The following is a 27,106-nucleotide window of genomic DNA, read 5'->3' on the forward strand; positions in this document are numbered from 1 at the left end:
GTGTTTCATGCTGTGGGATCCATAAAATGTGCCTAATTTTACAGCTCTATAAAACACTCCTTGCAGGAGCACAAATTGAACAATTTATGTGCAGGAGTAAGTCACTGGCAATGCTCTGGAGTCTATAACCATCTCCATTGGAGACATGTATCAAATTGAGCATTTTGACTTTTTTCGTTTGTTTGTCTGTTTGTTTGTTTTTTTGTTTGATTTTTGGTCTCGTATTTTTTAATACTTTACTTCTCAGCATTTGTGACCAGAATATACAACGCTCCTCCATGAATCTGACAATCTGGAGAACATGTCTGATAAAACGATGCTGCTCAACAATCACTGCTCATGTCAGATGAGTTCAGTGTACTATCATCTGCCACAGCCTTTGTCAATCAGACTGCCGAACACACTGCTTGACATTCCAGGGACCCGTTACAGGGTTTGGATCTGAGATATCCCTCTAGCAAAATTGTGATATTTCTTTAGTGTTTCTTTAGTCTGTTCTACTTTAACTTGATGAAAAAGGCGACATATGAGTGCAAACCAGATCCTTTCCTATGCCTGTCATGTTTCCTCCTGCAGTCAGTTACGAATAATCTATTCCATGCATGTGTTAAGAGATTAATTAAAGATAAGGGCTCTCAAATTTAAATGGCAGTGGGATTACGTCATCGTGAAATTACTTGGTGGGGACACAAATCTGGTTTCCATCAGTGGTTTGAGGAATTTAGCGAGGCATTCCCTTCACACCTCTGCATCAGGAACTCACTGCTAAAACTCTGCCTGACATGTTTTATAAAAGCAGCATTAAGTCTATTTTCAGAGCAGGGAGGAAGCTGATCAAATCTGTTACCGCCAACAGAGGAAGTGATTTCACAAACATTGGCCTACTCAGTTTGAGCAAGAAATGATAGCTTTGTGCTATGGCTAAGCACTCCCACATAGTACGACTTGTAAGTCTTACCTGCAACTTTAAGATCATATATTTTTGAAGATTTCAGACAGACTGGTGCACTCAGACGGACCTGTCAGCAGTTTTCAGCAGCAGCTAGGAGTGCAGTTGTTCTCAAATAAGGATCCAAGGTCCCTTATTTCAGGAGATCCATTACAGATGTACCTACTGTATAAAGGAATCCAATGAGTCAGTGCCATTAAAAAGCCTGTGAATTACTGTCCCCGTTACCTTGGAATGTTCCATGCTTAGAGCTACATACAAGCTGAAGCAGAGAAGAGCACATTTAAAGCTAAACAGACCAAGCAAAGTGCGTCTGTGTATGTGTGTGTGCGCCTGTGTAAGGCAAAGCAGAACAGAAGCAGTGGGGATGAGGACAACATCTGTGCATTTCAGTAAAGGGCCCTTGTGGTGCCGTTAGCCAGGACAAACTGCAGAGTACTTCAGGCTGAAATAGAAGTTTGAAGTAGCATCAACATTCTGACTGATGTACAGCCAAGGATATCTAATATACACAGCTTTAGAAATTCCTTAAAGCTATAATGTCTAAATAAATGAGTCCAACATGTGATTTGAGCAAGCTATAGATTTCGACTGGACAGTGAATTATGGAGCATAACAACAGATTAGCAGTTTGCATAGCCACCCCTATGCGGGAGTTCCAGGAATGTATGTATCTGCTGAAGATAAATGAAGTATCCTCATAAATGAAGTATCCTCTCAGTCCTCACACATGGCTTTTTTTTGCAACATTGTGGTTTGATGCAATAAGCAGATTCTGAATGAGTTCACGATGAGCCCATAAATTACACTGGCAAGATTGACATCTTTAACAGGCCATCATGGGAAGCACATGTTACTCAGTGTCTTCATGTCTAACACAGACCGTGTTTAGAACAGTATAACTTCACTGACATGTAAACTGTACGGGAGATAAATGACTCTTGTAATTAAGATATGTTGAAATCAAAGTGCAAACACTGAGTTTTGCTGTACACCATGTCATTGTAAACAGAGGGCCTTCTTTCTCTTAACTTCTTACTATCGTGTACTGCTGTCATGAGGGTGGTATGAGCCCAAGCTAATCCTTGCTTGTATTGTATATAGAAGTAATAGTTTCCTCCTAAGATCTTGTGTAAATATGATATAATTGGTCAAGTATGAATGTCTTTAAAGTGCAATCAGCCTAATGAATAACAGGCTTCTGTTGGGAGCAGGGGTGGAGATGAGTAATGCTGCTTTGCTAAATAAGAATAGATGATTGAGGTTTTGCCATGGGAATTTGTCAGCACATCAAAAGCAGCGATTTTTGTTTTTCGTTTATTGTGCCAATGCGGAAAAAAAAAAGAAAACTATAAATGAGAAACGTGCTTGGCATAAAATAAGCCCAAGTAGCTTGTTATAGCCGAGCTTGACAAATTTGAAGGATTATTGCTGCTCTGTTTTCTTGGATATTTTGTTGTTTTGTGACTCCTGTGGAAAAGCACCAGTTATCAAAAATCATTTTAGTTGCAATGATGTAAAAGTTTGATTTGTCATACTCCACAACATACTCCAACCACCCCCAACCCCACTCTATCTGAGAGCTGCTCCGCATTATGATTCACAGCTTTAATTACTATAATTGGTAGATGCAAATGAACAGAAATTGGACTTGTCTGGAGTCATAGATCTGATCATGGTAGGTAGCGGTGCATAACTTACTAAGTAAATGTGAGTTTCATGAATAATAATACTTACAAATTCCCCATTGGCACACATACATCCCCAGTGGGACTACACTCTAAGTCACTGGGAGTCAGAACAGGCTGATTGAGAATCCACAGTGCAACTTCTCCGCAACAGAAATACCATGAAGAAGTAGCTGGGTGCTAATGGTTTTTAGTTAATAGCAGTTGGAGCCACAGAGAAAGAATATCAAAACCTCACTTGAATTATGTCCTCTTTTTTTTTTTTTTAGAACTTATAGATGAGTTATACTTTTTGTGCTGACCTCACACAAATGCTTTTGCCTCTTGGATGTTACTCTCATTTGAAAACGTGGTTTACACCAAAGGCCATCACACATCAAGATGTGCATTGTGTGTTTTATGTAGCATGTGTTCTTTCAGTTTAAATACTCACTAGCTGGAGTCTACTAAAAACAAAAACACGAAGAACATTCATTAGATATGAAAAATCTCTGTATAAACCTAATTTACCTTGACTTTGGCTATATTAAGCTTGAGATCTCAATTAAATTTCTACTCAGTATGTATGTTGTATCAGGCAGCAGAAGCAGAGGGCCTCAGTCTCTTTCAACACACACACACTAACATTCACATGCACATACACGTTTACATATACTCATGCCTCTGTTGAATATGTAAGCAGACATGTATCGTACATGACTGTTGGGGAAACGGAGTGAAAACCATGCCTGGGGTTGTGGGTTAAGGTTGCGGGTTTCAGAGTGACGAGATCCAGAAGCCAGCAGCACTTTGTATTACCCCGGTGCTTCCTGCCCTACTGGCCTGGGGCCGGGGGAAGGTATTGAGTGGAAAGTGGAGGGAGGCTGAGAAAGAAAGGTGGAAGACCATTTAAAGCTATGAGCTATGATACACTCTGCCCCAAAGCATCCTGAGCAATAGGCTTCAACACAGCTCATTGCTCCCACATGCCTACCATTGGGCCTTGAGCCTCAACCAGATCCCACTGCGGTTTGTTTTACAACCTTGAACCACAGCTAGCCTTCAAACCCTCAGCGTGGTAATCAGGCTCTCTCAATATTCCACTTTCACTCTTTTTCATCAAACCTTTTCACTTATTTACCCCTTGGCTCTATTTAATTTGATACTTTATCTATGTAGCGGTGTTTATACGCATTTAACTTTATTTTTCTTGGAATTCACCTTTTCCAATCATGCAAGTCCTGGATGTTTGTTCAAAGTGGTCCTCAACAGGAAAGTAAATCCCTCACTGGTTACATCTAATACCTCTATGGCATGAAGTAGCAGCATGTGTTTGCATGAGCTTTTTTGTTGTTTATCAGTCAATACATTGGCATTAGCTAATGTCTCTATTAATTGGTGTGTTACACATATGGCCTGAGGGTTTTTTTTTTTCAACAGATTATATTTCCATTTCAGCACAGAGTCACAAATCTGCTTCACATTAAACGCTAAACCCCCCTACACATCGACTTTAAAAACACAAATCATGACTGATGCTCTGCCCAACACATACAGGCACCTAAAGAATGCTAAACAGAGGAACATGCAGTAGATTAGTAGTTTTTGTCTGATTATTTTCTGTTCAAAGATATTCGGGACATCATTATTTTGTTCAGAGTGATGACGCACCAGTGAATTGTCTTTTCCATGTCCTGCATTTTGGATTACCAACACTGCAATGTCTTCACTATTTTGTGCTTGAATAGGGTGGAGGGCTTGACTTTGGGCCATAATAATGTTGGATCTCAGCCCTCATATTTCAGCTCTGATGCAAAATCGGCCCAGTGGCTTTTTGGACTCAAACTGGGTTTAAATTGTTTTTTTTTTTAAATAATAGCCATGAATGCAGTGAAACGGAACATTCTTACTGCAGAGCTTTTGATCCCTCTTTATAAATAGCAGAATTTTGTCATAAAAAATAATGTTTCTGCGGTCTTTTTCTGCAATTAAAATAAGGTTGGCTCAGGAACAAGGGTAAATCTAAGTAACTAGTGCTTGAGAAAAATTCCCCATTCTCTTCCTGCCCCCCACCCGTCTTCCTCATCTGCGAAAGCATGTCATTTATGACTTATTTTGATTTTTCTGCATATTTTTCACATATGGGGGGGAGGCAGATCTCTGATAATGGCATATGAAGCCCAACAGAAGTGTGTGTTCCACCTGCATCACTTTGTATGTTTTTAGTTCTTCCTTGTATATGATGGGCAGAGTAAGTTCCGTGCTTTTCCAAGACATTCTCTGATTCTTCTTGGCCAAGCAGTGTGGTCTTCACATGACCAATCAAATATGTCAAACCGCCAGTGTTTTCCCCCCACATGTACAACAAGAAAATGTGGCTTCAATTATTATTGCACCCCAAGGGGAACTTCCAAAATTCCTCCCCTCCTCATTTGTCAGAAATGAAGCTCTCTAGTTTCCTGCGATTTGCTGAAATATGTCTTTTGATATTAAATCACACCATTTTCCACTGGCTGCATGACCAAGACAAATGTTTATCATATTTATTTATGTCATTGGAGATGACCCTGCAGCTCAGCAACGAAGAGACTTGGCTGCAGACTCCCATGTTATGTTGATTATGAGTGAGAGAGTCTCCTAAATAAGCTAAAGTTAAGAGATAATTTGGAAAGCATATGAGGTAAATGTGGTTTCTTTAATCTGAAAAATACAGTTTGGGGTTGGGGAGGGTGGTGGAGGTACTGTTACCAAAACCCTAATGAATCTAGACTGACACATCCCACCCAAATCTTACAGAGCTCTAAGTTTGATTTATATTATACTCTGTTGATAAATGCGGTTCCAAATGTTGATTAAGGATCTGTTTCACTTGTTTGTATGTCAACAAATCCAGCTAAATCCAGTTATACACCTCTGATCTACCATTGCCGTTGTTTTTGTACTTGGTGCTTATTGTCATAACATCATGCTCTGGTAGAAGCCTTTTCAGTGCGGCTTGAGAAGGGAAATGCTATCTGAAAATTGCCATTGACGTTACCGAAACAAATAAAACTACTCATGCTGCCACTACATCTGTAGCCATTTTAAGCCTTTATTTATACCATTTAAGCTCTCATTTGAATTCACCAGCACAAATAAACATATCATAATGAACCGAAAGCCCTGACCTCATATGCAGATGTTGAATTTTGATTATTCCTTTTGTCTCATGAATTCGTCAGGATCTTGTCTCTCAAAAAGGCAAAATAGATTACATCATTTTTTTTCTTGGCACTCATGGGACAGCGTATACTCCCTTGACTGTAGCCATTCAGCTACAGACACACCGCTGCCCACTCCTGACATATCTCTACATCTCCTCTACCATATTACAGCTTGTGTATACTGCAAAAGTCTTGTGTTTTCGTAGACCGAAATAGAAAGCAAAAGGCAATACGAGCCACAGTCTCCAGACTACTGTGCCGTCCAGCCAGCGTTTTAGTAATGTTTATTGCCAATGATAAGCTGGCATAAAGCAGAACTTTATAAAAGTCAAATGATTTCACCTGAGACATGTGGGGTTATTTATCTGAGCTTTGCTGGACAAGTACCAGAGGCCATGATTTAGTCATAAATCTTCCTGTAAGAAACATGTGCTACTAAACCACTAAAAAGGCAGGAAAAAGTTAGAAGTGGATAAGGCCTGGTGCCAGAACATCTTTACTGTTTCATTATAACAGACTACCTGGCGTGCTCCTAGAGTGGTGTGCTTCATTGTAATTGACAACAAAAAGAACAGTCTGACCCATCATAATTGTCTTGACTGAGAATAAAAAATGTGACTTGTACACTCCCTTCTAACACATAAAGTATATCATAGAACAGAACCATTGAATTTCATTTATGTGCTAATTCCCATGTAATTTTCTTCTTGGGTGATGATTTAGTATTTTTCTAAGTAAACCCAAAGAAGGGTTCATCTGTAAAATGACTCAACCTTTTCTTTCTGTTTTTCTGTAGACGTGCGCTGAACCTCGGCATTCTGCGTGACCCAGGATCAGAGGTGGAGGATCGGCAGTATCAGGTCGACCTCCAGTCTATCAACATTGGAACTGCTCAGTGGGAGCAACTCAAGCCGGAGAAGGAGGGAATCAAAGGAGGTGTTTCAGCAGATAGTGAGAGGAGCTCCCAGAATCCAGCTCTGGAGTGGAACATGGCTAGCAGGTCAGCATGCACTTCATTCTGTTTACAGGCTAATCTTTAATGTTTCACAATATTGAATTATGGAATCATGGAAACTGTTATTTTCTTTACTTTAATGAGACAAATAGGCACACACACACTGTGATAGTCTTGCCAAGAAAAAAATCTGGCTGGTGATGCTGATAGGTGGGCCCTCTGCTCTCAGACCTGAGATAATAGTTTTTATTGTGCAGCCAGTAGAGATTTATGCATTGAGGATGCTTTTATTAAACTATCTTCCTCCTGAATGAACTTTTGCTAGTGTATGTGTTTTCATAAACCTAAACAATGTCCATGGAACGTTTTATATTCAAACAATTTATTTGACTCATTCTTGGTACAGGAATGTATTTTTTATTCATCTATTTCTTATAAATGAAGAAATAGATGAATAAAAAATACATTCCTGTATTGGATTAAAAACTGAGACGGATGGAAGAATTAGATTGAGTTCAGGTTACAGTTGAGGTACTGACCACACCTTCCAAATCAACCCAAAGGAGAAGGAGAAGAGAAGCACTGCTGTTGTTGTGCAATCAGCTGAGTTTGTACAAGTCTTTGAATAAAGTGGGAAATGGTTTACAGATCTTTTATCTACGTCTATTTCTAAATCATAATGTATTGATTTCTCATTTCAGTCTTCAATGTAACAGCTCAAATAAAGGGCAAACAAGTGCAGCATGAGTGTGAACCTGTAGGACTGAGTATCTGACATCCAACAACCCTGATTTCTTTCTTCTGTGTCCACAGTGATTTAACTATGTCAGCCTAAGCCTTTGCCTGTCTTGGAATTCCTCAGCCGTGATAGTCAGAGTCTGTTGTCAAATAACTATTTTACACAACAGGCTTGGCAACGCTTGTTAAGCCTATTAGATGACCTATGGTAGTCAGAAGCTCTTGTACATGTGTAAGGTGCTTCTGAAGCTTGGTCTCTGCATAGCTTGTCTTTCTTTTCAGTCTCCTTCAGACATACCATAACTGCTGCTCTGGATTTCTGTTTTTTAGCATGATTATCAGATGACTTCACATCCAGCTTTTATTGCTTTTTTCCCTAAAGTGTTGACGCATTAATGCATTGTACTTCAACTACGTTTCACTTGTCATATGTCAGAAGACTTGAGCTCCATGAAGCATTTCTATTTTCAAAGTGGACTATCATAACGCATCAGATTTGATCTGCGTGCTGCTATTTCCGGTCTCTTCTTCTCATTGTCATATCATCAGTCAGCAAGCAGTGTCGTTGTTTCGTCACAGTGAGAAGCTCAAAGTTTCTTTTGTTTTCGATCTCTCATTCAGACATTTGGATCCCAAACAAATCTTTCAAGGTGGCTGTGGTTGCCTTGTGTTTCACTGCTTGTGTTTCCCTGCTCTCCATGCTGTGGCAGGGCGGACAATGAAAGGCAATTGGAATTGGAAAATGGGCTTTGCTGTTCTGCAGCATGCTGCTCTCATGCCTAGTCCACCACCACTACTAAGTCATAACTGAACATGTGATTTAAAATGTTCCAATACACTGAGGAAAGGGGAGTCAAGTTCACAGCTTTACTTGTCTGCTGCAATCACTTGCAGAAATTCACCACCTTCGTTTTAACAAGTTTTGACACACATGACTTCCAAAGTTCACACCTTTCCTTATTTCCTACATTGATACACCCCACTCCCCCCTTCTTTAAACTCATGGCATGTTCACTGCTGCTTTTTGGGTTCAGTTCCAGTAGTTGCGAATCTACAGTGGCCTCACTTTGCTTCCTGAGGTTTTTGTGAGGAAATTCCAGCTCCATGGATCGACTGACAGGATCTGTCCTCGTCACAGTTTTTAGTTGCTGGCTAGGAAAGACCCTGTGTCAGGGAGCTGTGAACTCCCCCCGTCGCCTCTCCTATCAGCTACCCAGCACAAGCTTCCCCTTTTGTTCCTACCACTTATATATCGCTTTACTGATTCCACCATAAAACACTGAATGAAAGAAAAGTCGCGCATTCCATATTTTGCTATTTGTACAGCACACACACACACACACACAGGCACACACCCACAGTTCTCCTGCCCTGTCAGAGGCTCCCATAATACGGGTAAATTGAGCCCCACGCCTCCTAGCTTAGCTGGTGAATGATAGCACCTGTCCACTGCAACGAGACGCTCATTGTTTCAATGCCTGTCTGACGGGAGATTAGTCCAACACCAATTGGCCTCACAGATCATTTCACCTTAGAATTAGGCTCCCCTCAAACACTGTCCACAAAGAAATGTGTCAGGATATAATCCCTTAAGGGCACTGGTAATGCACATTTGTGTAGCAGAAGTGAATATGATATTGGTTCTGGTTAAGTACTGTAGTTGAGGCCACCTAGAAACTAGGCCTTTTATAATCCTCGCCAACTATAAATATTGGAAGTTGTACCATTTGATTGTTTTAATAGCAGCAGATGTGGCAATTAACACCACTTTATAAAGCCCTCTTGTATATTTGTTTTACTGCTAACAAATGTTCCCACAAATATGACTTGATTGTGGGAATGAACATTAGTGAAATGGAGAGAGTTGATATTAGAAGGTCTCAGCTTGATCTCATGTATACAATTAAGGGGTGTTCCCAATCGAGACTTGTCAAATAACATCTCACTCTGTAACTATATTCAGCCATCCAGCAAAAAAAAAAAAAAAATCAGCTCAGTTATGGATATTTGTCACAAATATGCCCGCAAGACAAATCTGTTTTGAAATCTATCTGTCTCTCTCTTTGTCTGTGTGTGTGTGTAGCTTTGTACTGCTTTAAATTTGAAAGGCCAGAGCAAGTTTGAAATATGTCTGCCTTTCAGCTAAGGGCATAACAATAGCTCAGTTGTGAATACTTTGTGGTTTTGCCTGTGTTGTGTTGACTCATCATTCCTAGGCAGATGGGACAGTCTTACAATATTTTACAACTGGTAACCATAACAAGTTATTGGTAAATAAAAGGAGACCTGTTTTAGTGAATAAGTGGTCCCTGATGGTTGCTCTTACTGTTGGATATATTCCTTGGCAAGTGGGACAAATGTGTAAACAGACATTTAGATTATTCCTGATGAAATGTCTTTGTATGTATGTATTTCTGTTCAGTATCAGGAGACACCAGGAGCGCCGAGCCATCCTGACACCAATCTTAACGGACTTCTCTGTTCGGGTGACTGCTGCCCCAGCCATCATATTCAGCAAGAGTCTTTCCCCTGACAGCGGGCAGACAGAGGTCAGCGTCCATTCAGCTCAGAATGAACACTTACACATCTGCAAATTTCTGTAAAAAGTATTTTTACACTAGTGTATTTATCTGTGTACTCAACTAGATAGTAGAGGTTTGTTCACTACTTAAACTGCCTTCTGGTGCCCTTTGGCCAGAACCTGTTTTTGCCATAATTGCGGCCATTACTCTTAGAATCTGTTGTTCATATGAAAATTGACGATGATTATGTGAGATGTCAAAAGTATTTATATTTTGCTTTTACATACAGTAACTTACTCAGCCAATCCACTATGTAATGGAGGTTTTTGACCTCTAGAGTTCAGAACTCTCTGCTTATACAGCTGATGTTTTCTGGCACGGCTCTCTGAGACTTCCTGCCTCTTTGATGCTTCGTCCGACCACGCTAACGTGCCCCTTGACAATGTGTAACAGCTAATCCATAGTTTGTTCTGAGACACACATACACACAGTGTGATTTCTATAATTCCCTTGAATATAAAGATTCAGAGCCAATAATAACAAAAACAAAATAATACTTTGAACTGGGATGTATGGATCAATGTTTGTTGTAAAATTCCTATAACTTTATGCTGCTAATTTTATTTTGTGAAATTGTTCACGGATGCTACAAAACATCAATGTGATAGCTGTATTTAACTTCATTTGGTAACGTGTCTAGATTTTTTGTCACCTAACAATGTGTTTTGTAACTATTATTTTAACATCTTGATAGTCTGAACATGTATCATAATCACTACTACTGCTCATACAGCTGCTACTATTGATTATGATAATACAGTCAATGTGTTCTTCTGAATCTGATAGGCACAAGACAAGATCTTGAATATAAACAACATATATATTTGTATTGAATACAATTTCAATAGCATTGTGTGTAGTTACTGCAGGTTTGGTCCATGTGTGCAGTCCAGTCCTCAGTAGTGAGTAATATCCTTTTAGATCTAAGGTTTACACTGTTGTATGTGGGTGGGGCCCAAGAGAGGACAGAGGGAAGAGGAATGCACTGAACAGAGACCAGGGCAGAGAGAAGATGTAATGTGAACAAAGTACTGTAAGAGTTTACAAGATGCGAAACAGAGAAGCACTGAATGAGGCCACAAACAATCCTGATGTTGTGTTGAATGCATTTCACTCTCTCTCCTCCTACCTCCTCTTCTAATATCCCCTCGCTCTACGTCCCTTCTTTCCTTAGGAGTTGGTGGTGTGTGGCCACTCTCTGGAGGTGAATGTGACCAGTAGTTTAGATTTCTACCTAAGTATTGCCCAGGTGCAGCTCCTCCAGCAGCTTCTCAGAGACAACCTGATGGGCATGGACGCTCCAGAGAAAAGCGCTGAGGTACAAACTCTAATCACAAGCTTCCAAATGTAGACATATGAACGCGATGACATTTCTGTAGAGCTTCAGGGTGTGTTATTTAGGGTTATGCACTGGTGTAAATGCAATTCAGTATTCATAAATGTGTAGAATTGTATAAAAAGTGAAACACTAGTCTTTTAATTGCTGTTACTACAGTGCAAAAAAAATGTCTCATCAGTTATTCATTAAGGTTCTACATTTTTATTCACATTCACACTCATTTTTGTCACAAGTTCACTCATTATTAAGCAACTATACTAGTTTTGCTCAGAGATCCATCGTGATGATTCTCCTGATACTGTGCCCCTAACTACCGGGGGGGGCCCTTACTATTATGGGTGAATCCAGCACATTTAAATATTTACTCATTCTTAGCTAGGCAGTTCTCTAATGTGGCATTAGTTTACTGAGCTTAGCTCAGCTGCAGCTTTCAGGGCCCTTCCTATTGTTTACAGGACAAGGAGCTCCAAGGCGCCATTTGCCCCGTCTGACCACTTAATGAAGCTTTCTAATGGAACACAATATAAAAATATTTACCAGCTGTGGTGAGGATGGGAGTCATCAAAGAGGAAAGGGGACAGGGTAGAGAAGAGGGGGTGTTAGTAGAAATGAAATGAGTTGACAATGTGACTTTATTGTTATCTCCACTTGAGATTGTTGCGTGTGAGATGACTTAGATCCATCTGAGGTTTCCTAAACAAGATATAAACACATAGAATAGATTGTTACTGTGATGACATTGATTACACTGACACTCTACTATCTAACATGAATTAGTACAGTACATATTGATTTTTTTTTCTTTTTCTTTCTTTTTTCAAACGGTAGAGAGGCATTGAGGTTCGTCCATTTAGTTTAGAGAAAGTTTGCAGTTGTTCTTTGAGGTCTGTTGGCAACAGTTTAACATTTAGAAAATGTTTTCCCCCAAAACATTATTGACCTTCTATGTCAGGTTTATTATTATTATACTTCTTTCATAGAGTTGCTTAAACACACTCTCTATGATTTCAGTTTTCCTCTTTTTCAGTAACTTCTATGCATTTGTGCTGAGCAGCTACGATCGGATGTTGCTGGATATTTAGAGTGTTGCATGAGGCCATTGACAGGGGCTGCATTGTTTGTTTGTTTGTTTTTCAATAGTTGTCTGATGTCTGATTTCCAACTTTTGTGCAGAAATTTACAGCTAACTACATTTTTCTTCCTTGCTTTAGCTGGATTTAGTGAAACTGAAATGACCAACAGATCCACAGTGATGTAATGATAATAATGCTTGGGAGTTTTCCCTCTTAAATTTGCTTTATCTGTTTCATAGATAGAGGACAAGGACATCATAAACACTGGGATCAGTTTGTCTATCTTTACCTCTGCACATCCAATGAGGGTGCACTTACTAACTGTGGTCTGGTTTTTTGGACGCTGTAAAATCATTTTTTACCTCCATCTACTAGAGTGTTGTGAGTCTTCATGGTTGAGTAGGATGTGTTCTTGTCTATGAAAGCTGATTTTACAAGCTACAGAGCCCTCTAGTGGTGCATTTATCTACAGTGTCATATGATTCTTCAGAGCCATGTTCCTGTGGTTTCTCGGCTGTGCCAACAGTCTGTCTTCCCCCTTCTTACGTATGAGATGCACCAGCATAAAATAATATCAGTAGTATGTACCCTAAGAATGCAATATGGGATTATGATAGTGTTTTAAAAAAATGGTTCAGACAGCACTTACTGGATAGCCTGCCCATCCCCTGCTACACAGTTACAAATAATGATCATAAAGTTATGATGTAGTTCGATTGTTTTTTTAATCCAAAATGTCAGAATCTGGATTTGAAACATATATCAGTTTTTATGATCCGTCCTAACTTTAGTAATGATATTCATACAATTTGAAAGTTTTGTTTGTACTTTCTTTGCACAACCTGTTCAAAGGATTCAATGAGAAACAGGTCCTGGAGCTGAAGCATCTGGTGTGGGAGAACTGTTTTTGTTGCTGTGCTTCAAAAGAGCATCTCCTCTCTCACAGTCAGCACTGTTTCCAGTTCAAATTTAAACTAAACACTGCTCATTACTCACTCTCCCATATTACCAAATCCTCTTTCCTCTTTTTTTCTTATGTTGTTTGTCTTGAACAGATTCTCCTCAATCCCATGCACTGTTTTCAAACAGTTCTCATCCCCCCTCACAGCTGTGTCTTATTGTCAGGGTTAATGAATTTGTTTTGTTGGGGCTTTTGGGTTCCCTGGTAGTAGAGAGGCGAGCCAGGCGTGTGGCCAATATGCGCAAGCATTGTGTATGATTTCAGTCATTTCTAGACACTAAGCTATGCTCTGAATTTGTCCACAGACACGCTTACTCTAACGTTTCATTCTATCACATTGCGCACTCGAGCCAGTTGTCCACAGTTAGCTTACCATGTGCATAAGAGCCACATGTTTTCTGAGCAGTCCATATGCAGATGTGTTGCTCTTCAAATCACTGCACTATTGGAATGCTTATCACAGCATTAGGTATGGTCCGTCACAGCCTGACTTCATCTCAGTATTTCCTGGTTGATGTTAATGATGATGAAGTGAGGCTGGGTTTGAATCAGACAGCTTTCAGCAGCGGGAGGTCCCACAGCCCAGGAGCTATGAATAGATGATAGAGCAGTTTCTGGGACTTATGTCATCAACAGTGTCACCCAGCAACATATATATATGCATATACACATGGTGTCCATCTTTTCTAGTAAGTGTCTGCAGCATTTATTTGGGAGTCATGAGTGTAATATGTCTTCATGACAACTGACTTATTTGTACATATGAGTGCATGTGTGTGTACATGTGTGCAAGACTCTCATCCACCTTCTCATTGACAGTATACTTATCCGAAACACTAATTCTTCCTTCACACAACATTGTGTCTTTCTCTCTTTATAAAGGAAGTGATGTCTCTGAAATAATTTCCTCTGTAATATCTCATTGTCAGCATCACTACCTGGTTGTCATTCAGTTTTCACAATAAGAAGCACCTGATTTTTTTTTATTATTATTTTTTAGCAAGGCCTTAACAGTATCTTCATAAGTGAGGATAGGATTTTTTTTCTCTTTTTTTTTTAGTATGTCTCTCTTTCTTTTTTTAGTAAGTCTCTCTGTCTGTCTCTCTTTCTCTCTGACACACACGCACATACACACAGTCTCACACAGAGGCAGCCTGGGTCAGCCATGTGCTTGTACCACAGTGTGAGAGGAAAATACCCTTTGGTGCAGGGGAAGTCCCGCTCCACCTCATCCTGGGATGATTACACGCATGGGAAACAGGGCTTTAGACTTCCTGTAACTCTCATTTACACACACACACGCACACATCATTGCCAGTGCACACACATGGGTAATACACAGGCACAGGAGAAGGTATCAGACATCGCAGGAACCTCAGAATTAAAGTTTTTAGTAAACACACATGTGGAGAATCTCACAATCTCCTATTACCTGTCTTATCTCTACTCTTTCTCTTCCCCTCATTTTCAACATTTAATCCTCTGTTTTAATCCCCTGGTTATCTGAGGCATTTTTCCTCATGTTTTTACCTTTATCCAAATGTTATCTCGCTGCTTTTGTTTTATTATTCGCCTCTCTTTTCCATGCACTTCATTTCTCTTTCCTTCGTGGGACTGGCACAGCTTCTTGTTGGAAAATTGTCGGCCCTTTCAGAACTGCCTGCTTACATAGCTGGTTGGCTAATAGTGGAGAAGGTTCCTCCTCAGACAGAATTTGATACTCTGTAGATTTCAATATTACCGTTCTCCTGAATATACGCAATCTTAGGCATATATCCAAAAGAGAAAGCAACACTCTTACTAATGCAGTCTTAAAAAGTGGGCAAGGTTCTCAACCAACATGAATTGCTGTGAGAAGTGTATTTACAGAAGGCACATGCTTTTTTTTGCTTTTTTTTTCATTATTATGCACTATATAGTACACTCTACTCTCAATGTTGGTATCATAATAAAAAAATCTGTACTTTCTAGTGTGCAGTTTATCTTTTGATTAAAGAGAGTCATGTTGCTGTTCATGTCCAATGCTGAGCTGGAGTTTTAAGCACTTCTTATGTTCACATCACACGTTGCCATTACTCAGGTGTTCCGCTCCATATTTGTTCCACATAAGACAATAACTCCAAATATACAGCCAGTCATAAAACAGTATCCACAGCAAGAGGAAGAACAAGGAGGCCTGCTGCGACAGATGGTTTGGTCCGCACAAATCTGAACATCAGGGAATCAGTCTTGGATTACATAAGGAGACATTAAACACTGAGACAGCCTAAATCCCCATAAGAACTGCAAGGAGAGTCAGTCTGATGCTTGGCACAACACTTCTGTCAGGTACCTTGAAAAACAATGCTCTGTATGTTGATTTATGAAAGCATTGTCACTTTACTTTTAGAAGACATGCACAGTATGGTTACTCAGTCAACAACTTAGAAAAGACACTACAAATATCAGTAGTTTAACCTTTGTAGATAGAAAAATAGCAGAACATATAAAATGGATTCAAACTTTTCTCTGTTTTTGGGCCACATGATCCTGACTGTTACACTGTGGAAGCATGAAAGCTTGGTGATCTATTCTGCTTTCTTGTGTAACAGTTTAACTCTTGTTCATGTAGGAGTACTTGCTGAATGTCAAAAGCACGTAGGACAGCTTATCTAAGCGACGGTGTTATTGACAAGCTTGGCTCAGTAAGCGACCCTTGGCCCTATCCCCATAAGTGTAAGTTTAAAGTAAACCTTTTTCAAGATTGCTCCTCTTGGTGATGAGTTTCATATTGTCTTCATATTGTAAGATATCAGAGGATATTTTATGTGCTACAGTGGCCATCAGAAATAATGAAACATTAGAGTAGGGTTAAAATCCATTCGGGGTAAAGGAACTGATCAGACAGCTTGAGCAAGGATTGCCAAATGACAGAGAATGCAACACAGAAAGGCAGTAATCCTTGCAGACGAGACATGACACAGTGAGAGAGAAAGTCTGAGTCTGATGTTTGCTTTGCTTTCTGACTCTGTCCAAAGTATTTGTCTGTAAATGTGGGAGCTGATTTTCTTGAGAGGTCACGTCTTAACCAGTCAACTTGGCCATTAACCCTCTTTGAGTGCCAGATTCTTTTCAGCCTGACCTCTTCCCATCCTGCTTTGCACTATTTTCATTCTCCCTATTGCTGCTGAGAGGAATAATAAATAGAGCTCCCCATGCAACCATCTCCTTTTCCATTTTGGCTGCCTTACATCTGTAAAGTAAGTGTCGTTGTCTCGGCTTATCTTAAGCACACATATTTTCATAGTCCATGTTCATCTTGCTCCCCTTCTTTTGTTTTGAAATGATATATTTTTTCTATGTCTCGCTGAACCTCCTGTGTGAATCAACTGCTAATTGACAGCCCGTCATAACAACTCACCTCCCTGGTTCAGCCGCTACATCCTTACCCACCTTCAATTCGAAGTATAACCATGGCGCAGTCTTAAATTGGCCCCTCGAAACTCAATCTATTTGAGATCAGTAGCAACTGAATTTGCTGCCTCCTCAATCTGTTTTGGCAAAATTGGCGTGAAAACTCCAGATAGAATCACGAAAGCTGGAATTCTGTTGGAGCGGAGAAACAAACCTTGCCTTTTAGAAGAGGCAGGAGGCCCCAACTGTGAACTCCAGGATCAAGTGACGAATCAAGTGAGCAGATCTCAGTAGTGCCCTCGCCCTCTGCCTGCAAGCGAAAAAAGGGTCACAGACCCATGGGACTAGTAAAAGCAGCCGTAGTAGACTTTGTCTTGTGAAAAATCCAAGAATTTGTCAAGAATTTCTGAAGAGGTGAAAAGAGGAAACAGTTTTTTTTCTTACACCTGCAGAAGCAAGATTCTACTTAGAATAACATCTGATACACAGTATTAAGTGACTTGAATAGCACAGTAAAGACGCTCCTCTCCTCATCTTTCTCTCTGTCCTCTACTGTGTGCCTCACGAACGGCTCTCATTAAACTAAATATTTAATTTTGTGTACCACTACATGCCTGTGGAAGATTTCCATGGATACAGACAAATTTTCTTTTTTCCACATCTCTCTGTGATGTCACACTTGGATTTTTAAAGTGTGTGCAGGTGTTTATCTATGGCTCACGCTTCAGCTTGTTATCTTCTCCAATAGTATGTTCCTAGCTTTGTCCTCTAAGTCCCCTTTATCAAGGCCCTCTTTGCTAATTCAGATGAGGGAACATTGTTCTTGCATCATTCTCCTCTGAGAACCTAACATATAGTACATCCACTCCTTTGTTTCACTCAGCCCTGGGAGAACATCCAGAGAGAAATTAAAGGAAGATTACTTCAATCCTCCTCTTCTAATTTCAGCTCTGTAAATAGAGAGTCAGCCAGGATTGTTCTTGACTTCACGCCACTCTTTTGAGTTTGCAACTTGTTCGTCGGTGTGTGTTTTCTCTTTTTTTTTTTAATATGTACTGTGGATGATGTTCGCTTGTAATGTGTCTTTTCACAACTATGAGTGTGTGTTCTGGCTCCCCAGGGTGTGGGCTGTCCTCAACAGACCACCAAAGCCTCATCTGCCCCCCTTAACCCTTCACTTCCCAGTCTGTGCTGCTCCCAACAGCCTTATCTCACCTCAAGTTGTTTTTTCTCCTGCTGTCGCTGTTTTTTCACAGTCTTGTAACTAAAGCACAGAAACTCTCCCAGGCAGTGCAGACAGGCATTTTTAAGAACGCTCCATGACCTGATGAAAGCTTTTTAAGGACATCTGTTTTTGTGAACTGCCAAGCCCATGCTGAGGACAATACAGTTTGAGAGCCTCTTTTTGTTTGTTTAAAACATAATGCCAAAGTTAATTCCTTTAGTTTAAAACTACGCTGAGTGATATTTAGGTGCATAGGTCTTTGCTGCTCTTTTTATGTATTTCACTGTAAGCATGCCTGTGAACAGAGGTTCATTTGTTTTACCTACAGTATAAACGATGCAGCGCTCATAAGACTCACTGTAGATCAAATTGTTGAGTCAAGTTGCAATCACAAACGATTCTCAGCCATGTGCACTTTCATGTTTGCTTTCAGAAAACATTTGTAACAACGAGTTCACATCATTCAGGGCTTCTTGGAATGTGTAAATACTGGAGCATGTGTTGGATTAGGGGGGTTATACCCACACTAATCTCAAAAATAAATACAAATGATGACAGCTAATGAGGCCAGTTGTACTCTGCTCCAGTCCCATGAAAAAAGAGAGGACAAAGGAAAGAGAGACTGATGAGTTTTCTGCTGCTGCTGCTATATATTTGTTTATTACTTTTATCAAATCTGTTAATCCATATGTCAAATATTCTTTGTGCCAAGTTCTCCATCTAGCTTTAGAATATCAGTGTTTTTACTTTCCTTATTATGTTTATCTTGTATCTCATGTGTCATTAATGATAGAAGCATTTGGTGATAAAGTCTGTTCAGCAGCATCCGATTCCAGCCAAGGGATTATGTCAGATGAGCCGAGAAAGCCTGTGTGTCATTTCTGAATACTTACATCACGATGGTCAGACCACTTTCCGTCATTGTTTATTTTCACTAACAGTTGCGGTGTTAGTCTAGAAATTGTCTTCTGGCATTTTTCAATACTCCTTTCAATACTACCACATTGCATCCTGCTTATACAAACAGCCAGTGTTTTTGTAGCAATGTGGCGTAATTTCTGCGTATCCTTACAGTCACCCCTAACCTAAGCACCGCATTTGATTGGGGCATCTAAATCAGGGTTTTGGTTTCGATCGGTGAATCTGTTGAGAATGACTAAAGCAATAAGTCTCTTGTTGAGCTTTAAGGGAGGTGGCTGTCAAATCTTCTAAATCATTCTTGATTGCCTGAGATATTTAGTGGGCCATGGTTGGTTTGGCGAGTGTTACCGAGAGCCTGGATTCTCAGTAGGAAGGCCTCAATCTTAAACTCACAATAATGAGCACACTGCTGCAGCCTGCTTAACGTCAGCACTCTGGATACAACTCTGTTCTGCTGCTCAGTGGCAATCTGCATTCTATTTGTGGCAAAATATTTGTAAGCAAACTAATGTCATGCACAGGCATGGGAGAAAGATGGTTTTGAAGTTCAGTCAATTATAAAACAGAGGCTTTGGCCGCCACATTTCTCAGAGCCAGGTCTTTGTTGAGCAGCATACTGTAGTTCCCCAGATGGACTACATTAACTAACTCTTTTCACAATTTTTCTTTTCATTCTCCAGCCTTTATCATTTTGCATCTTTGTTTTAAAGCCAGGACTCTTTATGGTCCAAACCATAAAGCAGCTGAAAACTGAAGAACATCATCTCTGTATTCGTGTTTTCATGTTTGTTCGTCTTTCCTTTGTTTTCTGTGTGAAGGGTTTCAGAAACTTATCTCCTGTTCCTCTCTTTAGACCAGCCATCCCCTCTACCTTCGCGTCAGTGTTTCTTTCCAAATGGAAAGTGTTCCAACTTACCTAGTACCTTAAGAATGTTGACATGCATCCTTATAACTGTCACCACAAACTGACCCCACCCCACACACACACACACACACGCACACACACACACACGCGCGCACACACACACACACACACACACACACACACACACGCGCACGCGCGCGCGCGCACACACACACACACGTAACATGGCATTAGAGGAACAAGATAGTTTTTGACATGGCATCATGGCGGGCAGTTTTTCTTTCCTCTCACTTCATCTTTCTAATCCTGCCAACTGAGACAGTGGTGCTTAGGGATAAATAAGAGATCCTTGGAAAAGTAAAAGAAATAGTATAAGATTTCTGCTCTTGTGCTCCTCTGAGAAACATACTGTTGAACCTTGGAGGAGTAAACCCACCCATGAGCATTACCGGATGAAGGGAGCTTGTTAAAACGACCCCTCTCGGTGCCATAGGCTTTGGCTCACACAGTTTAAAGTGAGGTTGACTGTCACACTGAAGCACTCTGCATTCATTTGCAGGCTCCGGGGTTGTGACCTTCCATTGCATCTTTGTTGTGGTTCAGTTGAAGTGCATAGCAGGTTGCCTTTGTTATTGAAACAAAGTTCAGTGTATTAACTGACTGCCTTTGATGCCCCTCTTTACTTTGTGCTCGCTGTTATGGCATACAAGCAATGACTTCATATTATAAATGCCTTCCACCTTCTGTTTTCCACAAGAAAATGAGAGAAAGAAAGACTGTCATTGTGGCATTTGGTTAAGTGTTGTTATTATTTTTGATTAAGATGAGGTATTGCTGTGTTGCGGCTTTCTTCTAATAATACAAAAGCACAGAGCCTTGCTATCAGCTTTATGGTTCTGGTAAACAAAAGTGGATAACACAGCAGGGGCCTAACCTGTAAACTTTGATGTAGTCAAGATACAGATGTTAATCTTTGCAAGCATCATGCAAGCTAGTAGCTCAACTGAATGGCAACGTCAGAAGGATTTATTTATGACTTCCTTCACTTTTCAATGGCAATTCTACTGTTGTTACAAGAATGCATGGGAAAACTCTTGATAAACATTTTTCAACTAGAAATGCATTAGAATAATGGCTCAGTTCTTTACTCAAGCCTAACCTGACTGCTATGGCTACTGGAACTGTCTGCCGCTGGTTGTAGTCGGATCAAGATCGTATTTCTCCTTTCAGCTGAAGCTAATAAACAAACTTGTAATATGCTCTTATAGAAAAACTCAAAAAAACACAATGCCTTCTCTTCTCTGTCCCCATAATTTAAGGTTTTTCTCTGAGCTGCTCTATATTTCTGTAATTATTTAAACTTTGTGACCTCTTTCACTCATCACCCACCCAGCTTTTGCATTCATCATATTCTTATGTAGTTAATTTTTATCTGTTGATCGTAGTGAGAATATGTGGCTGTTAAATGTACCATTTGGAAAGCAATGATAGTCACCTTTGTTACTTGGACGGTACTTATTTTATTCTTTCCTGTCAACTACCATGGACTTTCATACCATCTTAAAACATCCAGATTTTCATGTTCCCTGATCTCTGAACCCAAATTGCAACCTACTTTTCATTCATCTGGAAACAATCAACCACATATGTGGTATTCAGATGTGAAAGTTATGTTGTCATATTCAACTAGCCAGCCAACACTGTAAACGGGTGGCATTTGGATGATGTGACATTTGCTTCCGAGTATTAGCCTTCCTCTAGTCAAGCTGTTCTGAGTTACACTGACAGAGACGGGGTCAGAAGTCGTACAGATGCACTCTGATATGATTGGCACTTGAGAGACTCATGGTTTCACACTTTGGGGATTATCCTCCTTTTTCCAGAATGTTCTGCCTTGATACTCTGAGGGAATGACCTCATGATTGGCTTGGGGGGTGGGGTGTACGTGTGTAGTCACACGTTCATGATCATGATCAGCAAAGTCCAGAGAAAGATTGCGTTGGGATCTGGAAACAGTGTTTCAGTGCAACCATTATATAATAGCATAGAAATTAATGGTTGGAAAAGGGGATTTCAGCTGGGACCAGGCCTCCAGCTAAAGCTCATGTTTGTACTCTAAATTTATTGCTCTCTGTCAATGAATAAATAGGCATTAGGCTAATCCATATAGGCTGCAGAGGTACATTATACTTTGTCGTGAATACCTGTTCTCTTTTTCAAAGAGGAAGTATCAATGTGACCAACCCTGAGGTAAATTGAAACATGAGAAAAAAAAGCAATTATGTGCTTTAGAACTATAAATCCAACCAAATTCTGCAAAGCAAACTGATCTAATGTGTGTTTGTGTACATTTTCTTTACTACACTGATCACGTGTTGATCCAAACGGGATGAACACTGCACCGCAGCATATTTTCTTATTGTCTCTTTTCCTATGTGCACCCAATTTGTGTTCTTCATCATCCCTTATTCCACTTGTAAGCACATCTAAATTTAGACCAAGAATTTGCTTGGGGGGCACTCTCTTAGTAGTGGTGGTTAAGAGAAGATGGGATATTTGCTGTAATTGTAAATACATGTGTAGAGTCTGTGCTTGGGAAGAGACACAGAGAAGCATAAAGATTATCTGGCAGTTTCTGCTGGCTCCTACTCTTCCCCTGCTGCTGTGTAGCTCATTTGTCCCCACTAATGTTGGGTGCTCCTTGGCGTGGAGACTTTGCTTTTGCTGAATACCTTCTCAATTACCTCCTTACCTCAGTACATGTTTCACTCACCTAACACAACACACATGGAGACGGGTTCAGGCCCTTTGCTGCTTACTTTCCTCTCCTTATTACTTGGAAAATCTTACATTTCTACAGAAAAGAAGTGCACACATCCTGTCCTCATTATGGTAGGGAAAGGAGATGGATCTGGCATGGTCGATCTTATGGAAGTCCCACATATGAGCGTGGTTGAGCAGAATAGGCATACAGGCAGCCATGCTGCTGCGTTTTATATGGCTCTTGTTCTTTGCCTTTGATGACACTGTTTTGAATAGGAAATATCTAATAAGTCAAGTATTCTGTCTAATGTGCTGCCAGTGGGTTTAGTATTTGCCTTGAGGTCTTGAAACACTATCTCCGACACAGCAATAATATACATTTAAAATTCTCATTCAGTAGAAGGGAGGGAGTGATATAGAGAAAGAAAAGGGGCAGCTGAGAGTACATGCTCTAATGGTAACCATATGTAGGATGGAGTAGATGAGGGTGGGATAGAATGGGACACACCTTTGTTCTGTTTCCTGTATTTTGCAATTCATCAAAATCACGTTTCAAAGACAGCAGTAGCTAATTGAAACTGACGTCGTATCCATTAACATGAGCGAGAAACCATGAGAATAGGCTTAAAAAATTCTGTAACAGTGTTGATAATGATGATTAATGGGTGAAGTTGTTCATCATATACCTGACAGGCCTGCAGCTAGAGAGGAAATGTCTAATTGATGCTGAGGTTATGTAAACCGGAACATCCTTACATGTTTACATTTTCCCTTATTGTATACTTTTAGTTATTTATATTATTATATTATGTTATAATATTTTTTCTTTTCTTTGACACAGCTCTAAGAGAAAAAAAGGCAGGGGCAATAAGTTACATTTCCTCAGGATTTACAAAATATTTCTATGCTTTTGGAACTAGTATCTAGTAGCATTGACAGGTAGCATTTACTTGTATATGTTTGTGTCATCCTTGTCCTATCAGAGTAACTTTCAGCTTCTTTATATTGTTGAAGATGGTGTGCTTCTTTATTCTGGTAGCTGTTTCCTTTGTTTCTTGAAACCCAGAAACCTCCTCACATTGATTTATATTCTGTGTCACTGAAAGCCTTTTATTGCCACAAAGGCTGGAACCCTCTCGACATCCATTATTTGGAGTTGAGCATAAAATCTCAGCTGCTTTCAACACAATACCACAGTCACTGCACAAAGCTATTTCATTTGTAGGGGTGAGGCCCTTTTTTGAAGACATTTCAAATATTGCGAGAAGTGCAAAATGATTTTCGACCACAGAAAGAGTCCCAGGGCTCGTCTTTGTGGCTCTACCCTGTTCTCCTTTGTTCAGTTTGTCTATGGGTATTTGGTTTGTGCCCTCTTAAAAAGCTGGGCTGTAACAAGAAACAAATTTCCAAGTTTTCCAGCCAACCATTAGCTTATAACAAGTTTATCCTATAGATCAGGGATGTCCAAATCCGGTCCTCGAGGGCAGCTGTCCTGCAGGTTTTAGATGTTTCCCTTCTTCAACACGCCTGATTAAAATCAATGCATCATTAGCAGGCTTGTGCAAAACTTAACAATCTTTTGAAGAGATCTGTTTCATCTGAATCAGGTGTGTTGAAGCAGGGAAACATCTAAAACCTGCAGGACAGCGGCCCTCGAGGACCGGATATGGACAACCCTGCTATAGATGGTGATAGGAGGTCATTTTAGTTATCCAGGCTATCACAGAGAGACAGACAGCCATGCATACTTGTGCCCATTAACATTGTAGGCAAGGAATTATTTTACATTTTGTCTAATACCTCCAAATCATGCTTTGTTCATTTAGCTTGGAATTTCAACTCCGCTAATTGAGATACCTCCTCCTTCTTTCCAGCCATATCTAGGATTTCTAAAATCTCACCAGCATTGTTGACTTGGCTTTTCCATTTCCATGTCTCTGTACAGGTGCGTCGACAAGAGCAAAAGCTGGGTCTTTTAGAACCTACTGCAGGAACAGAGTCTTCATCACATCACAGCGTGACTGGACAGGACAGCGGCTTCGGCAGTGACAGCGCTCGCATTCGAATTGTCCAAATAGAGCAGCAGAGTGGGGCTAGCCACCACTGTATCGCTAGACCCTCACGCAAATCCACCATTACGAAGAACCTCAGCTTTATCCCTTTTGACATATTTCTTACTGCTAGTAGACTGTCTGTTATGACCTATGCTTGCTCTAGTCCCCCAAAAGCCCTCTCCACATTGTCTGATACGCCAAGTACACCAGAGAAGACGGAGGCTGGGGAAAAGGTAGGGAAAACCCAGGTATTTGGATGCTATTGTTTCTTTTTTCACTGCCTCAAGTAATGCTTTACAATTATATCCCTGGGGCTGTACTGAATTACCTTACTGTGTCTAATTTAGGTAGGAAAAAGTGTCCTCAATCATCCTGAGATCACATCTGAGTCTCCTCCAGCCTCGACCTCCCCAACTCCAGATCCAACCCCAGCTGCCCAGGGTTCACTTGCGGGTCTGACTGCTGAGGACATCCTCAACAGCAACACCTCCCAGCCAGCTTCTCCTCTACTGAGAGGAAGCCTTCTCTCTCTTGATGGTCTGCCCACTCCCACCCGCTCTTCAGCCCGCCATGCACTGGGTGTTACTATAGTGAGGCAACCAGGTCGAAGAGGGACTGGAGACCAAGTGCTGGAACCTCTCTTGTATCTCCAAGTTATGCAGCCCTCTGTGCTGCTCAGTTGCCACCATCGCAAGCAGAGAATGGAGTTGTCTTTGTTTGATATGTCCTTAAGAGGAGTAGCTTCTGACTACAAGTGCCTTGGTGAGAGAAAATTTATTTGGGAATCCTCTTAGCATGAAGGATGGGTTGTAGTGGTAATCAAGGTGTTTGTAAGATAACTTTTCTACAGACCAATATGTCGACGAATAATAACTGGGTTACTGATATATATATATATATAACCTATGAAACTAATGAGCACTTTGCTGTGTTTCCACTTAGTTGATGTGTTCTGTGGCAATTTTCCTTTTCTTAATCTCTGTATCTGCCTCATTTCATCCAGACCCAGGGAAGACACTGCCTGAATCTCTGGACTACACTGTGATTTGGCTGCAGACAGTAGCAGGAGAGGTGGACAGTAAAACGGGTATCCCCCCTCCTCTGCTTTGCCTCCAAATCAAAGATTTCCTCAACGGACCTGGTGAGTGTCATACACATACAAACACCTTTCTACACTCACTGCATCGATTTCACATTTGCATGGGAAGTGTTGATTGCTGTGAAGCAGAAGAGCACACGCACACCATCTAAACAAACATACTTTGAAAAGCCACAACATTAAGACCACTGAGGTGAAATAAATAACTTTCATCATCTTGAAACAATGGACCCGTCCAGGACGTACCCTGACTTTCACCTTATTTTGATAGACTCCGCCAAAAACTGTTCAAGATTAGCTCAAAGAACATGACGAAGATTTCAAAACATTGACCCAGCATCCAAACTTGCAATGTCCCAGTCTGATAGAGAATCTTTAAGATATGCCAGAACAAACCTAATCCACGAAGGCCTCATTCCACAGCTGATAAGATCCAAAGTTTCTGTTGCCATCATCCTTGTGTCAGGTGTCATATAGGCATGTCTTCAAGGGTGAAAGCAGTTTTGGCGGCACCTATACTAAATCAGACCAGTTGTTTTCATAATACAGCTTATCACTATATATCAGGGAGAAGACAACGTAACGGTCTTATGGTCTGCTGTGTGGGTTCATGTTGAGTGGTTAAATTACATTGCGGATGTTTGATTCAGCAACTCCTGATATCCCACTCACTTTGGACCACAGATACTTGTTCCTATGTGCCCAGTGTGCACGCATTAGTGTTTAGTGTCAGGTTTCTCTAAATTTTCCTTCAACAGGGTTTACCTTGCTATTTTTAGACTGATATGATATCCATATGAGCAGATTTACCCTCAGGTTGTTGACCTAAGGGTGTGTTTGACATCCTGCCCAAATACAACTGTAATGAATAAAAGTGTGAGTGGGCTTTTGAGTCTTAGTGCTCTCAGCCTTTTTCATCCCTGTGAGGGTTTCATGGAGAGTGTGTGTAGGCGCAGGTCATCCTTCAGCTCCCTGAACGCAGGCCAGATGTTGTAGATTCATACACACTGAAACGTAACTGCAGAAATGCTTTGACATATATGCTGTCTTTTTTCCACATGCATACAGTCATGAACACATACGGTGGATGTGTACAAAAAGGAGCTCTCGGTATAATTGATGGTAGTTTTGCATCTTGTTATGTAGCATAGCTCTCCCATCCCCACATTCATCCCTTCCTGCAGTCTGCTGAAAGTGTGCAGTGTCTCATTCCCCTTGAATACACAGAACATAATACAGCTCTGTGTAAAGCCCAACGATCACACATTAAAGCCATATCTTCTTAATGTCTATATGCCTGATAAAACTGCCAGAGAAAT

General features: G+C 40.5%; 1 protein-coding gene across 1 annotated transcript in view; it reads left to right on the forward strand.

The window, feature by feature from the left end:
• Positions 1-27,106, forward strand: part of LOC140316988 (intermembrane lipid transfer protein VPS13B-like) — a 292,443-nt gene that overhangs the window by 190,944 nt on the left and 74,393 nt on the right. Inside the window, exons 31-36 of the mRNA XM_072395068.1 lie at positions 6,616-6,819; positions 9,935-10,061; positions 11,269-11,412; positions 24,580-24,921; positions 25,036-25,450; positions 25,692-25,829. Coding sequence (XP_072251169.1) covers positions 6,616-6,819; positions 9,935-10,061; positions 11,269-11,412; positions 24,580-24,921; positions 25,036-25,450; positions 25,692-25,829 — 1,370 coding nt within the window. The remainder of the gene's footprint in view (positions 1-6,615; positions 6,820-9,934; positions 10,062-11,268; positions 11,413-24,579; positions 24,922-25,035; positions 25,451-25,691; positions 25,830-27,106) is intronic.

Source organism: Leuresthes tenuis, unplaced genomic scaffold (genome assembly GCF_036924035.1).
Source record: "Leuresthes tenuis unplaced genomic scaffold, fLeuTen1.0.hap1 SCAF_10, whole genome shotgun sequence".
Classification (NCBI taxonomy): Eukaryota; Metazoa; Chordata; class Actinopteri; order Atheriniformes; family Atherinopsidae; genus Leuresthes; species Leuresthes tenuis.